The sequence below is a fragment of the Pseudorasbora parva genome, chromosome 10 (genome assembly GCF_024679245.1).
Source record: "Pseudorasbora parva isolate DD20220531a chromosome 10, ASM2467924v1, whole genome shotgun sequence".
Classification (NCBI taxonomy): domain Eukaryota; kingdom Metazoa; phylum Chordata; class Actinopteri; order Cypriniformes; family Gobionidae; genus Pseudorasbora; species Pseudorasbora parva.
In genome coordinates this window covers 24,642,116-24,654,914 of record NC_090181.1, presented here as the reverse complement: position 1 = coordinate 24,654,914, position 12,799 = coordinate 24,642,116, and the positions used below count along the sequence as shown (strand labels likewise).

The window sequence follows — 12,799 nt, the reverse complement described above, 5'->3', positions numbered from 1 at the left end:
TGAATACTCACTCAGGTGCTGTATAATGTGGTCTATAGTTGGTTTGAACAGGGCATTCATCGCATCTGGATTCATTCTCAGCATGCCCTGCGAAGACCACTTCACAAAGTCCACACTGCAGAAGAGAGACAAAAAGAGAAATAGCCAGTGTTATAAACTGAAATAAATAACAGAGTATCCTCATTTGGCCTCGGTGCACTTTAAAAGCTTTTTTTCCACATATGGAAGGCTACCGAGAAACCTGATATTATCGAGTTTTCGTTATTAGGTTTTACACTGCTATAAAAGTCAGCACGTGTGCTAATAGCTGTGGTTTCCAGTAAACCGATGCACATATTCCCATATTGCAGTGTGATGCACGGCTGAACGAGTGCTCAGAGCCACCAGACTCGCCTGCTTGTTGGAAAAACTGCCCCCTGTGTGACATAAGAGCTCAAAATCTATAACATGCAAGTTAGAGTAGTCTTACTCATGGCTCTCAAATGATTACCTCATTACTGTGTTAGAAAATAATAAATGTAACTCATAAATAATATAACAGTATAACATATTTAAAAATATAAGAAAGATAAAACTATATTCTGATATCATTATAACTAGTTTAGAAGACAAATATTGGTAATAATTGTTTGGCTGTGTTGCGAAAAAAAATAGTAGCTGGATTCATAAAAGGATGACTTTAAGACCAGACAGAAACCTCTGTAAGCAATAATCTAATGTGAGAAGAGTTTATCATGTGCCCGCTCTCTCCCCTGTTTTAGATTGTTGCAATGCTCTTGATTATGAGTGTTAAGCACAAAGTCAGCAATTACACACATGCACAAAAACATGGTATTCATTGAGCTGACTTGGCCATCTTTATACAGGGTGTGATGGCTTATTGAATGCCTGTGTGTACGGTATTGACAGCAGTCATGAATAGACAGATTAACTCTCCAGAGGCTGTAGGTCACACATGCCCGACCTCAAAAGAGACAGACAACAATTAGTGAAAAGTCAGTGTCAGCAAGTGTGCAATTATTTTCAGGGAAACGCATGGCTGGTTCTTGACCACATTACTGTTACATATCACCTTGCCAAATGATTTCAGTTATGTCAAAGGTCCTTTACAGCCTACAACTGAAATAAATATAGTAAACCAGGGCTATTCAAATCTTACCCTGGAGGGCCAATGCACTGCAGACTTTAGCTCCAACCCTGATCAAACACACCCACCTGTGATTTTCTAATGATCCTAAAAACATTGATTAGCATGTTCAGGTGTGTTTGATCAGGGTTGGAGCTAAACTCTGAACCGCATTGGCCCTCCAGGGTAAGATTTGAATAGCCCTGTAGTAAACAATAGAATAAAAATTACAGTTACAAATAAATGTTTTTTGCAACACAATTTTTGCAACGCGTTTTATTATGTATAAATAGCATATACTATCTTTCTCTCACACTCAAACGCACAAAAACAGTATGCATACACACATGCACATAGGCGCTTCGTGGCGTGGCTGCATCATCAACTCGGTGTGTATTATTTTTCTCAAATTCAATGGCCTGTCGTCAATCATTCCTTACACACACATATAATGAAACTATATAACATTATATATATATATATATATTAAATATATCCAAATATATGATATACACTCACCCAAAGGATTATTAGGAACACCATACTAATACTGTGTTTGACCCCCTTTCGTCTTCAGAACTGCCTTAATTCTACATGGCATTGATTCAACAAGGTGCTGAAAGCATTCTTTAGAAATGTTGGCCCATATTAATAGGATAGCATCTTGATGGAGATTTGTGGGATGCACATCCAGGGCACGAAGCTCCTGTTCCACCACATCCCAAAGATGCTCTATTGGGTTGAGATCTGGTGACTGTGGGGCCATTTTAGTACAGTCAACTCATTGTCATGTTCAAGAAACCAATTTGAAATATTTTGAGCTTTGTGACATGGTGCATTATCCTGCTGGAATTAGCCATCAGAGGATGGGTACATGGTGGTCATAAAGGAATGGACATGGTCAGAAACAATGCTCAGGTAGGCTGTGGCATTTAAACGATGCCCAATTGGCACTAAGGGGCCTAAAGTGTTCCCAATAATCCTTTAGGTGAGTGTATTTTTGATTGTTGTAAATATTGTTTATAAATACATAGATATTTAAAGGAACTGTATATAAGAAATGTCTTTAAATTAATCATAAAATATTCCTGATATGTAATTTCAAATACTTATATCACTGACAACAGTAGTCAGGCCAGGATATTGTCATTTAAAAGTTGTTGTTGAGCCCTCAACTGATGTTGTCGTTGACATGTTGTGTTTTGGCCTGAAGCTCCACCCTCCACCTATCTAACAATCAGGACATCAGTAGTGTTTCTGCATCCGGGTGGCCAGCTCTGCTCTAGTTACCACAGCTGCAGCTCAAGCCTGCTGTCTCCCTCTCATTTACTGAAGCTTTCGCGCCTCGATCGCCCCCCGCTGACCGGTCCCAGTATAGCCGCCCCTCAGTGATTTCTAATGGACGCGAGGCAAACTAAATAATAAAATTACACTTCAAAATGTTTTCCCCAAAGTTAGTTTATGTCACTGAAGGCAGTTATCATCACGATGATTTCATTTCAGGTGTTCGTTTTAAAAATAAGTTTAGTTTTAGTTAGTTATTTGATGCTATAAAAACGTGATGACGTCATGATTGACAGCTGAGACTGACGGCTTCTCTGAGTGAAGTTGTCACTGAGGCACTAACGGACTTTTTTCGAAATTTTTGGGAGCAGATTAGAGCTTTAGCTTTAATTCCTACATTTCCATAACTGTTTATTTCACACCAACATAATTAATTGTTCTGCATCTGCGAGAGAGTGGGCGGGCTTTTGATATCGCAGCTGTACTTCCTGCTCTACTTCCTGCGCTCTACTGCGCATCTCCGGTCCCGAAATCGCTACTGCGCAGACTCGGTCCCAAGATGTCCCGCGCCGTGCAAGGCCGCCTAAAAGCTTCAAATCTGCCAAGCGGAAACGGATGATGTCGAGTCGTCCATATTTTTTTACGGTCTATGCTGCAGCTACAAACGTTCCTGCTGGATCCTGCAGAATATCTGGCAACATCGAGTCAGGGGGGAGGGGGAGAGGGGATACACTTGCAGTACCAGTTTTGGACACAATCTTACATACACTTCCTTTAAATTATTATTTTAATACAAGCAAAGTTGCAACTGAACTTGATAGCCAGTTGATCACAATGCATTTCTGTTCTAAGGAAGAGAGCAATTATTCCAAAGGAAAATATAAACACACACACGTTTCAAGCAGCATAAAAGTGGATAGATAATGACGAAACTGCAACTTGACTGAACTGTGATAATGTGTGACATTTAGACACTCACTTGCTCTTCCTCAGTGCATGCTCCACGCTGTGTCCTCTGAATTTCTTGTAGTAGTCGATGAAAGAGAAGGGCAGGTTAATATTCAGCGGGTTGCTTCGGTCAGGAGCTGCGGCCCTCTTACGGGACTCAAACGCGATCATCAGGTCCACCCAGGCGGCCGGACGCTTGATCTTAAACTGGTCGATGAAATCCTGCCCGAATATCTTACATAGGAGCTTCTCAAATTCATAATCTATACCAATAGAGCCGTGCGGGCCTCCTATGAAGATGAAAATATTTTTTTTTTTAGATTGAAAATTATGACATTTCAGGGTTTACTTTTTTATAGAAAATAAAAGCTTTTCTAAACTAAATGTTAATCTTATGCTAACGGTCATAAGAGTTGTGTCTTGTACCTGAAGCTTTGTACAGCTCCTTCAAGTGCCCTTCCGGCAGCCGGATCTGATGCACAGTGAGATCCACCGTCCCTCCTCCACAATCCACCACCACATAACGGTCACCTACAGAGCAGCAGAACAACATTTGAGGCTCACCAGGAAAAGGAATTACAGGATCTATGCATTGTCTGGTGACATTTTCCACGAACTCTCTGCAGATGTTGGATGTAAGTGACTCCGGGAAGTGCTTTCGTAAAGTGTCAGGGGAACAGTGACCTACATTTAAGGTACACTGGTTGGGGTTTCAAATAGAGGCCTTTGTAATTAAAGTTTTATCTAGGTTTTGTATATTATTTACAATCTGTATGACATTACTATATATTTAAAGAGACAGTTCACCTAAAAATGGGGGAAAAACGATTTACTCTCTAACGTTGGTCTAAACCCATATGACTTAAAAAGAGAATCTTGGACATTCTGCAAAATATCTTCATTTGTGTTCCAAAGAAGGTGTGGACCAACATAGAGGTGAGGAAATGATGGCCGTTTAAAATCGAGTGAACTATCCCTTTAATTGAAAATGTACTAAAATTTGGTATGATTTTGAATAACATTCATTTGCGTGGAGGTTATTCCAGCAGTGATGAATAAGCAAAGTTTGCAGAGGCAATTTTGATAGTTGAGCAGCTGCTAATTCAGACAGCAGAATAATTCAGGGCTCACCACAGCAGAGATTTCAAACTAAGCATCTTCCTTATGCTCTCAGCTTGGGTGCAGCTAGTCTCAGTCGGCACATCCATGGACCACCCTCACTGACTCTTTAATGCATATTACACACAGAAATGCCAATCTGTTCCAATCTGATTGACCAGCTTGATGCAACTTAATCTGTGAAATGTATATTTGGACAGACCAAAGTTTTAAACACAATGTCTATACACGTCTTAGACTTTTTAACGTGTTCTGTGTACATCCGTGCATAAAAGCAAACCATACTGTTATTGGGTCGTTTTACATCAGTCAGTCTCTTCCAATCAGATAGGGTGGATCTTAGCCAGAATAAGCTGCATTTGAGACTAGTGCATCCTTCTTAACATATGACAGCAGCATTAGAAACAGCAGGAGCAAAATACTAAAAGGAAAATGTGTGAGAAGACATAGACTCTACCTTCAGTGAGTTCAGACCAGAGCTCTCCTATGACATTCTCCACCAGAAAGGTGCGGCTCTGTCGGTTACGGCGCACATGCTCCTTGGCTGGTTATTGACAGAGAGAGACAGGAAGTGTGTGTGAGAGGGAAGGCAGCGTGAAGCTGTTTGTGTATCTGTGTGTTCGTATGTGGCAGTTCTATAGGCAAGGCGACAGGATGAGAAAGGAACATGGGCTGCACGTGATTTCTTTAAGCAGGGGGATGCTGCTGGAAAAGGGTAGACTCCTTTATTTCAGGGAAGATTATGAAATTTTAAGAAAAGCAGTAAGATAGCTGTCATTTTTTTTTTTTTTTTTTTTTACTTATTTGAAACCTACATTTGAAGGGATGCACAATATCAAAATTCTAGTTAAAACTGATAGCAGATAATTATTTTCATGTTGCGGCCGATAATAAAACTAAAACACTAATAACTAAAATAAAAAATGTATGCTATAAGTGAATTTAGGCATCATAACATTATAATGTACACTATAAAAAATTATATTTATTTTGAAATTTGCCACGGATTACATTTAACAGTGTTTAGAAATGAGATGTTGGATGACAGTATACCTTTATGTAAAAAGAAATACACCAATAAATTAATATTTGTCTAATAAGATATATGTTTAGATAAATATGCAACTGTCCTTTTTTTATTGAAAAAAACAAATAAAAAAACAAATGTGCATGATATCCTGCAATACAGACACTAGTCCTTAAAAGAAATGTAATGTTTACAAATATGCAAAATTTGAGCCAAAATCTTGATCTGAATAGTATAATATCTGAATACTGCGGTTTAACAAGTAAGACTTTCAAGAGCATCTTTCCACAATTATTTCATTGAAAGACTTCCGCTCTTTTTCACTTTTGTGAACTTCCTGCCTGGAAGTGGAATGCAAAAGTCTCTGTTCCTTCACTGCAGAGAGGGAGATTGTCCTGGTCTGATAAAGGGCAGTTGGTCTGATGACATCAGAGGATAATGGCCATCCTGACAGTTGTAAACATTCCCAAACAGGAAGTGTTAGCTCTAAGGGAGAGTGACTGCATAGAGACTGATGTCAGATTGACATTTCCTCCAACCCACAAAAAACAATGAAATGGACCATAATATATTTTTTCAGTACTGGTGGGGCGTGGGAAACCTAACAGCTCCATTTAACAGTGCTTTCACACAACAGACCCCCATCTGAAATTCCTGTACCTGATCCGTTCCTTATAGGAAATTCAAAACTCAAAGGGAACAACGGGGTATTTATATTATCCAAATATTAAGGCATTGATCTACACGTGGACAAGTTTTGGAGAACATTGTTTACTTCAGACTAATATCGATTCTTCATTGATTTATAAATAATTACATTTGGTCTGCCCTAATAATCATTTGCATTTGTTAATATTAGTTAGGCACATTAGTTCACATAAACTAACAATAAACAATAGCAGTTAATACGCTTTGAAGAAACATTTTTATTAACTTTAACAAATATGAATAAATGCTGAAATAAATCAAGTATTCTGTATTAGTTCAGGCAGACCACAGAGTCAGTCTCCGTTATCAGCTGACAGGCAAAATTCACTCTTTTGCCAGAACTCGACTTGCATACCATTACTAGAAGCATGTGATTTTGTAGTTTTAAGAGTTAAAAAAAATTTTTGATGCCCAATTGGCACAAGAGTTAAAAGATTTTTGTAGTTTGTAAAGTTATAAATATGGATATTTTTCTTACAAAAACACATTGCTTTGCATCAGAAGGCCTTGATTAACACCCTGGAGCTTGAATGCCCCCCAAAATGGTACCATTCACTCCCATTATAAAGCTTGGAAGAGCCAGGATATTTTTTTATATAACTCCAGTTGTGTTTGGCTGAACGAAGATAGTCATAGTATGGCATGAAGGAGAGTAAATTATGCGATAATTAAAAATGTTCTGTGACTTAACCCTCTAACAAACGAGACCTTATTGTAAGCATTACCATTTCATTTGAAAAACTCAAAGGTGAAAGTAAAGACATCCAAATAAATCCTGTTCTTTTTAACTTTTATATTCATCAAAGAATCCTGAAAAAAATTAAATAATAAGAAGCATAACTGTTTTCATTGATAATAATGGCTGTTTCACACTTGACATGCACCCAGAGCGGAGGCAGCGCAGAAGCTGTGCGTATGCAGCGCGTTGTGTTTCACGCTGGCAGCGTTTTACAAATACAGCTGAGCTGCAGCGGCTCATGTAGCCTACTGCAATATACACAGATCAAGGATTTTTATGACATCACCATGGACTTCAGCTTCCCATCACATCTTCTGTCAAATCAGATGCTATCTAGAATCTGAAACGTCCCACCCCCTAAATAGACGCTGAAGCAGCGGCTGAAATCAGTCTGAAATCAGTCAAACTGTGATTTAAATTAAACGCTTTTCGTTTTAACAAAGAGGAGGAGCTGCTTGATATGTCCCGCCCTGTTTTCATATTTGATGGGAAATTACGTCAAAACATTGAATAATGCTTCACGTTTCAAGACACTTTAGTGGGCCTTCAACATGGGCGCTGAAAAAAATACACACTGCTGACACGACCAGTGTGAAACAGGCGTAATAAGAAATGTTTATTGAGCACCAAATCAGGTTCATGTGACACTGAAGACTGGAGTAAATGATGCAGATAAATTACACAATAAATTACATTTTAAAATATATTAAAACTAGGGCTGTCAAACGATTAAACTTTTTAATCGCGATTAATCACATGATTGTCATGAGTTAACTCGGGATTAATCACAATTTAATCGCAGATTTTTATGTTGTAAATGTATCTTAAATTAAGTTTGAATTAAGTTTTTAATAATCTAATCAACATGGGTATATGGACAAATATGCATGCTTTATGCAAATGTATGTTTATTATTAGTGAAACCATACTTATTCAATAATAATCAATAATACAGCATGAAGACTAGATATGTATCAAAGGTCATAGATGTTTATCAAAGAACTTCTTCATATCTCTTAAGCCTAAGCTTAAAAATTCAGAATAAGCAGGGATTTCTCTCATTTTAAGAATAATAAATAAAGGTAGTATTACTGGCAGTTTAGTTCAGAACAGGGCACAGTTCGTATGAAAAACTGGTAATGTGAAAGCTGTCATGCGGACCTGTGAGCACACCAGTAACACACCATACCTGGAGGAGGTCCATGTTCCACGAGTAGGAATATAGTGCGGCCCCTTTAAGAGACACGCGCTCTGTATTGAACTGCCGGTATTTTGTGTGTGCACGGCGAATTGTGCCGCGATTCATGCGAACAGTGTGAGAAACATGGACTCAGGAGCGCTCTTCTTCAGAAAAGTAACCTGTGCATTCGTTTTAGCCGATTGTAATGCATTTAGTTCAATATAACACATGTACTGTAAGTGGTGATGTGTCCATGATTTACCTCAGACATAAGCGGGAGTGAGCTTCAGTGCATTCACACATCGCGCTCGGACTGCAGAGAATGTGCTCAATGTAACAGACTTTTCTTTCGACCTGGTGTCTAATATGGTTAAACCGAAAATATGGTAGCTTATAGGCAATAACTGCACTTTTGGTTTAGAATATTAATGTTAACCATTTTCTTTCCCTATTAATGTTTTCTGCTGCATTACGTCTATGGCTTATCTCGATTTCTCCAACTACGGGCTATGCCACGGATTAAACAGAAAATGTGCTGCGTTAACGCGCGTTAATAAATTTAGTGCCGTTAAAATTAATTTGCGTTAACGCGTTATTAACACGTTAACTTTGACAGCCCTAATTAAAACAGAAAAAAGTTTGTTAAGTTATCTTGAATTGACTTAAATTAACTTATTTTTTGATAATCTTGTTTTTGATCACATAAATACATCCTTAGTGAACATAAGAGGCCGATCCCAAACTTTTGAACAGATTCAAAAAATCCAATAAATTCTGCGAGAAATCCCTCAGAGGGAAACATTATCTTCTGCCTATCTCTTTAGACACAAAGTAGAGCTATGACTGTTAGACAGACAAGTCCCTTTGTGCTGCTCACTGTTGCCCTGCTGCGTAACAGCTCACCACACACAACTGCTTCCTGTCTCAGGCTCTCATAAAATTAACCATGTTCAAATATACAGACTATCAGAGCACAAATACTACTGCTGCTAAAATAATCAATAAACACTACTCCTTTATCCTTCATCTCTCTCTCTCTCTCTCTCTCTCTCTCTCTCTCTCTCTCTCTCTCTCTCTCTCTCTCTCTCTCTCTCTCTCTATATATATATATATATATATATATATATATAAATATATATATATATATATATATATAAAATACACACTCACCAAAAGGATTAATAGGAACACCTGCTAAATTTCTCATTAATGCAATTATCTAATCACCCAATCCCATGGCAGTTGCTTCAATGCATTTAGGTGTGTGGTCCTGGTCAAGACAATCTCCTGAACTCCAAACTGAATGTCAGAATGGGAAAGAAAGGTGATTTAAGCAATTTTGAGTGTGGCATGGTTGGTGGTGCCAGACGGGTATTTCACAATCTGCTCAGTTACTTGGATTTTCATGCACAACCATTTCTAGGGTTTACAAAGAATGGTGTGAAAAGGGAAAAACACCCAGTATACACAGCCAGGTGGGTGAAAATGCCTTGTTGATGCTAGTCTGATTCAAGCTGATAGAAGAGCAACTTTGACTGAAATAACCACTCGTTACAACCGAGATATGCAGCAAAGCATTTGTGAAGCTACAACAAGCACAACCTTGAGGCGGATGGGCTACAACAGCAGAAGACCCCACCGGGTACCACTCATCTCCACTACAAATAGGAAAAAGAGGCTACAATTTGCACGAGCTCACCAAAATTGGACAGTTGAAGACTGGAAAAATGTTGCCTGGTCTGATGAGTCTCGATTTCTGTTGAGACATTCAGATGGTAGAGTCAGAATTTGGCATAAACAGAATGAGAACAAGGATCCATTATGCCTTGTTACCACTATGCAGGCTGGTGGTGGTGGTGTAATGGTGTGGGGGATGTTTTCTTGACACTTTATGCCACTTAGTGCCAATTGGGCATCGTTTAAACGCCACGGCCAACCTGAGCATTGTTTCTGACCATGTCCGTGCCTTTATGACCACCATGTACCCATCCTCTGATGGCTACTTCCAGCAGGATAATGCACCATGTCACAAAGCTTGAATCATTTCAAATTGGTTTCTTGAACATGACAATGAGTTCAAACATCCCTGGATGTTCATCCTACAAATCTCCATCAAATGCAAGGTGCTATCCTATCAATATGGGCCAACATTTCTAAAGAATGCTTTCAGCATCTTGTTGAATCAATGCCACGTATTGAATTAAGGCAAGAATTAAGGCAGTTCTGAAGGCGAAAGGGGTTCAAAAACAGTATTAATATGGTGTTCCTAATAATCCTTTAGGTGAGTGTGTATATATAACTATATGCAAAGAAAAAAAAGTAGAAAAAAAAGTGGTCTCTTAATTTTAAAATAATTGTTGTTATTTTCATCTTAAAAGCACAATATCCATCTGATCAAATTCTTTGTGTCACTCCTTTTGTAAGTGCAGAGGTTTAGAGTTACAGATGTGCTTGCTGATGACTGTAGAGTTGCTGATGTCATCAGACTGAGGTCACTGATGTCACGTGTGCGCTGGTATAGTTTTTTTTTTACAGGAATAATAGCTACTTTAGCCGTTTCAGACATACAGTAAAATGGCCCAAATAACATTCTTATCATTCTTAAATGCTGACAAACATTCTTAAAAAAGTATTATTATCTAAGATTCTTAAATGTTGACATCAACCAATAATAATTTAACTCTTAACAAATGTGGTGAATTGTGCAAATGGTTCAAAAGCATTGCTAACATTTTTTGCTATAATTAAAATTGCTTTCTTTCCAAGGGAATGCAAGACATGACCGCAATCAATTACATGATTATGAATAAATGTGCATGCAAAATTCAATTTATGAGGCAGGGGAACTGGGAATTTGCCGAAGCTGTTTCTCATGCTGGCATCACCATTCAGCAGTGGTCCAAATGACTGTCACCTTCTGAATGCACATTTCTAAAACCACAGATCACTGAAATGGTATGTACCCATGTGAACATGCTTTTTTAAATACAAAGCCGGCTGTGTAGGTGCATGTGCGTCAGTCTGTAATAAGGACATGAGCAGGGCGATGGAGGTGAACTGGAATGGATTGAAAGGAGGGTGGACAAGATGATGCACTCTGCTCTAAAAACATGTTTAAAAACTGTGGTTTGAATTTGATGCAGTTCACAGTGCACAGTGTGTGACAAACTGGTAAGACATACAGTACCACTCCAGATTTGCTGTGGAATGTAATGAGGTGTTTCTTCAACTATGGGCACTTCTGACCTTGTTGTGGACCTCTTTAAGCAGACGTTTTACACTCACAAGAGTTTTTATTTAATTTGTTCATTTGTCTTGTTAAGGCTAATATCATAGCTAGCATCATACCAATCCAAAATTTAATTAAATAAAATGGTTGATTTTCATATTTTAAGATTAGACTACATATGCCTTTTATAAATGACACAAAATAAAAGATGATGGCATGGGTACAATTTAAACTTTAACCCCTGGGAAAATAAAAGTGCCAAATCTGCCCATAGTTGAATAACCACAAAATGGCACCTGTGTTCATGTATTGTAGTAAATACACTGCTGATTCGGGGTCTATAAGTTTCTAATGCTCACCAAGGCTGCATTTATTTGATCAAAAATACAGTTTATATTTGATCATATATTAAAATGTAATTTATTGCTGTGATGGCAAAGCTTTTTTTGTGCTCAAGAAACATTTATAATTATTATTATAATCAATGTTGAAAACAATGTTTGTGGAAACCATGATACACTCTTTGATGAATAAAACGTTCAAGAGAACAACATTTATTTAAAAAAAATAAAAAAACATTATAAATGTCTTTATTGTCACTTTTGATTAATTTAACGTGTTCTTGCTGAATAATGTATTTAAAGGAATCTTACTGACCCCAAACTTTTAGACTGAAGTGTATATGCAGTATACTTATTTATATATGCAAACAAACACATGCATGAGGAAAGGTCAGACAAAGATATTTAGACATCTAAAATGAGCTTAAATTAAAAGCTATTCATCTCTCCCTTCCTCCATCCCTCGCTCCCACTGATTTCTGAATGCATCATCACCTTCTCTTCCCTCAACGCAGTGAGAGTTTAATAGGCATTCTGGACCACAGGAGTCCTGCAGCTCTAGTTTAGAAGTAAAGTCCATTTTACTGCCAGCTGAATGATTTCCATTTCAATTCATAGTAGTGGAAAGAGTTGATGTTGTCTATACACAGTAAAACACACTGTTTTTTTTGTATCACACACACTTACACTCTCAAAAAGAAGACCATGACTAGCCAAACAACTACTTCCCACTAAAACCAGAATTTTTATCCAAACCTAATAACTAGCCTACACAGTCTGTTCACTCACTATCTGAACTTTTTTTGATCTGCCAAGCTCTAATTTGAATGACTTCCTTTACAGAGTTTCCGGGTAACTTTTGCCTTTTGAAGAACTAATCACTGGGTACATCAGTGCAAATCAGTGCATCAAAACACATGGACAACATTTAAGTACTGTAGCATAACTAGATCAGTATTAGTGTGATTTGGTTCATTCTCAGCAGAATGCTTGTGTTGCACCTGTAATATGTTTGGGTAGCTTACCCTGGTTCATTCCCGCCCCAACGTTCTCCGTTGGGCTGTAACCGTTCAGGGATGTTTTGGTGCCCAAATCAAC

At 38.0% G+C, this 12,799-nt stretch overlaps 1 protein-coding gene across 3 annotated transcripts in view; it reads right to left on the bottom strand.

Moving 5' to 3' along the window:
• The window catches only part of hspa12a (heat shock protein 12A), a 54,471-nt gene that overhangs the window by 5,693 nt on the left and 35,979 nt on the right, over positions 1–12,799 (bottom strand). For 2 of the 3 annotated variants that reach the window (XM_067455639.1, XM_067455640.1), the window contains exons 7-11: positions 12,727–12,799; positions 4,935–5,021; positions 3,785–3,889; positions 3,390–3,648; positions 12–115 (exon numbers count right to left, since the gene is read on the bottom strand). The exon at positions 12,727–12,799 is cut by the window's right edge and continues 99 nt beyond it. In XM_067455639.1, coding sequence (XP_067311740.1) covers positions 12–115; positions 3,390–3,648; positions 3,785–3,889; positions 4,935–5,021; positions 12,727–12,799 — 628 coding nt within the window. The remainder of the gene's footprint in view (positions 1–11; positions 116–3,389; positions 3,649–3,784; positions 3,890–4,934; positions 5,022–12,726) is intronic. The other variant, XM_067455641.1, reaches the window with a different exon arrangement.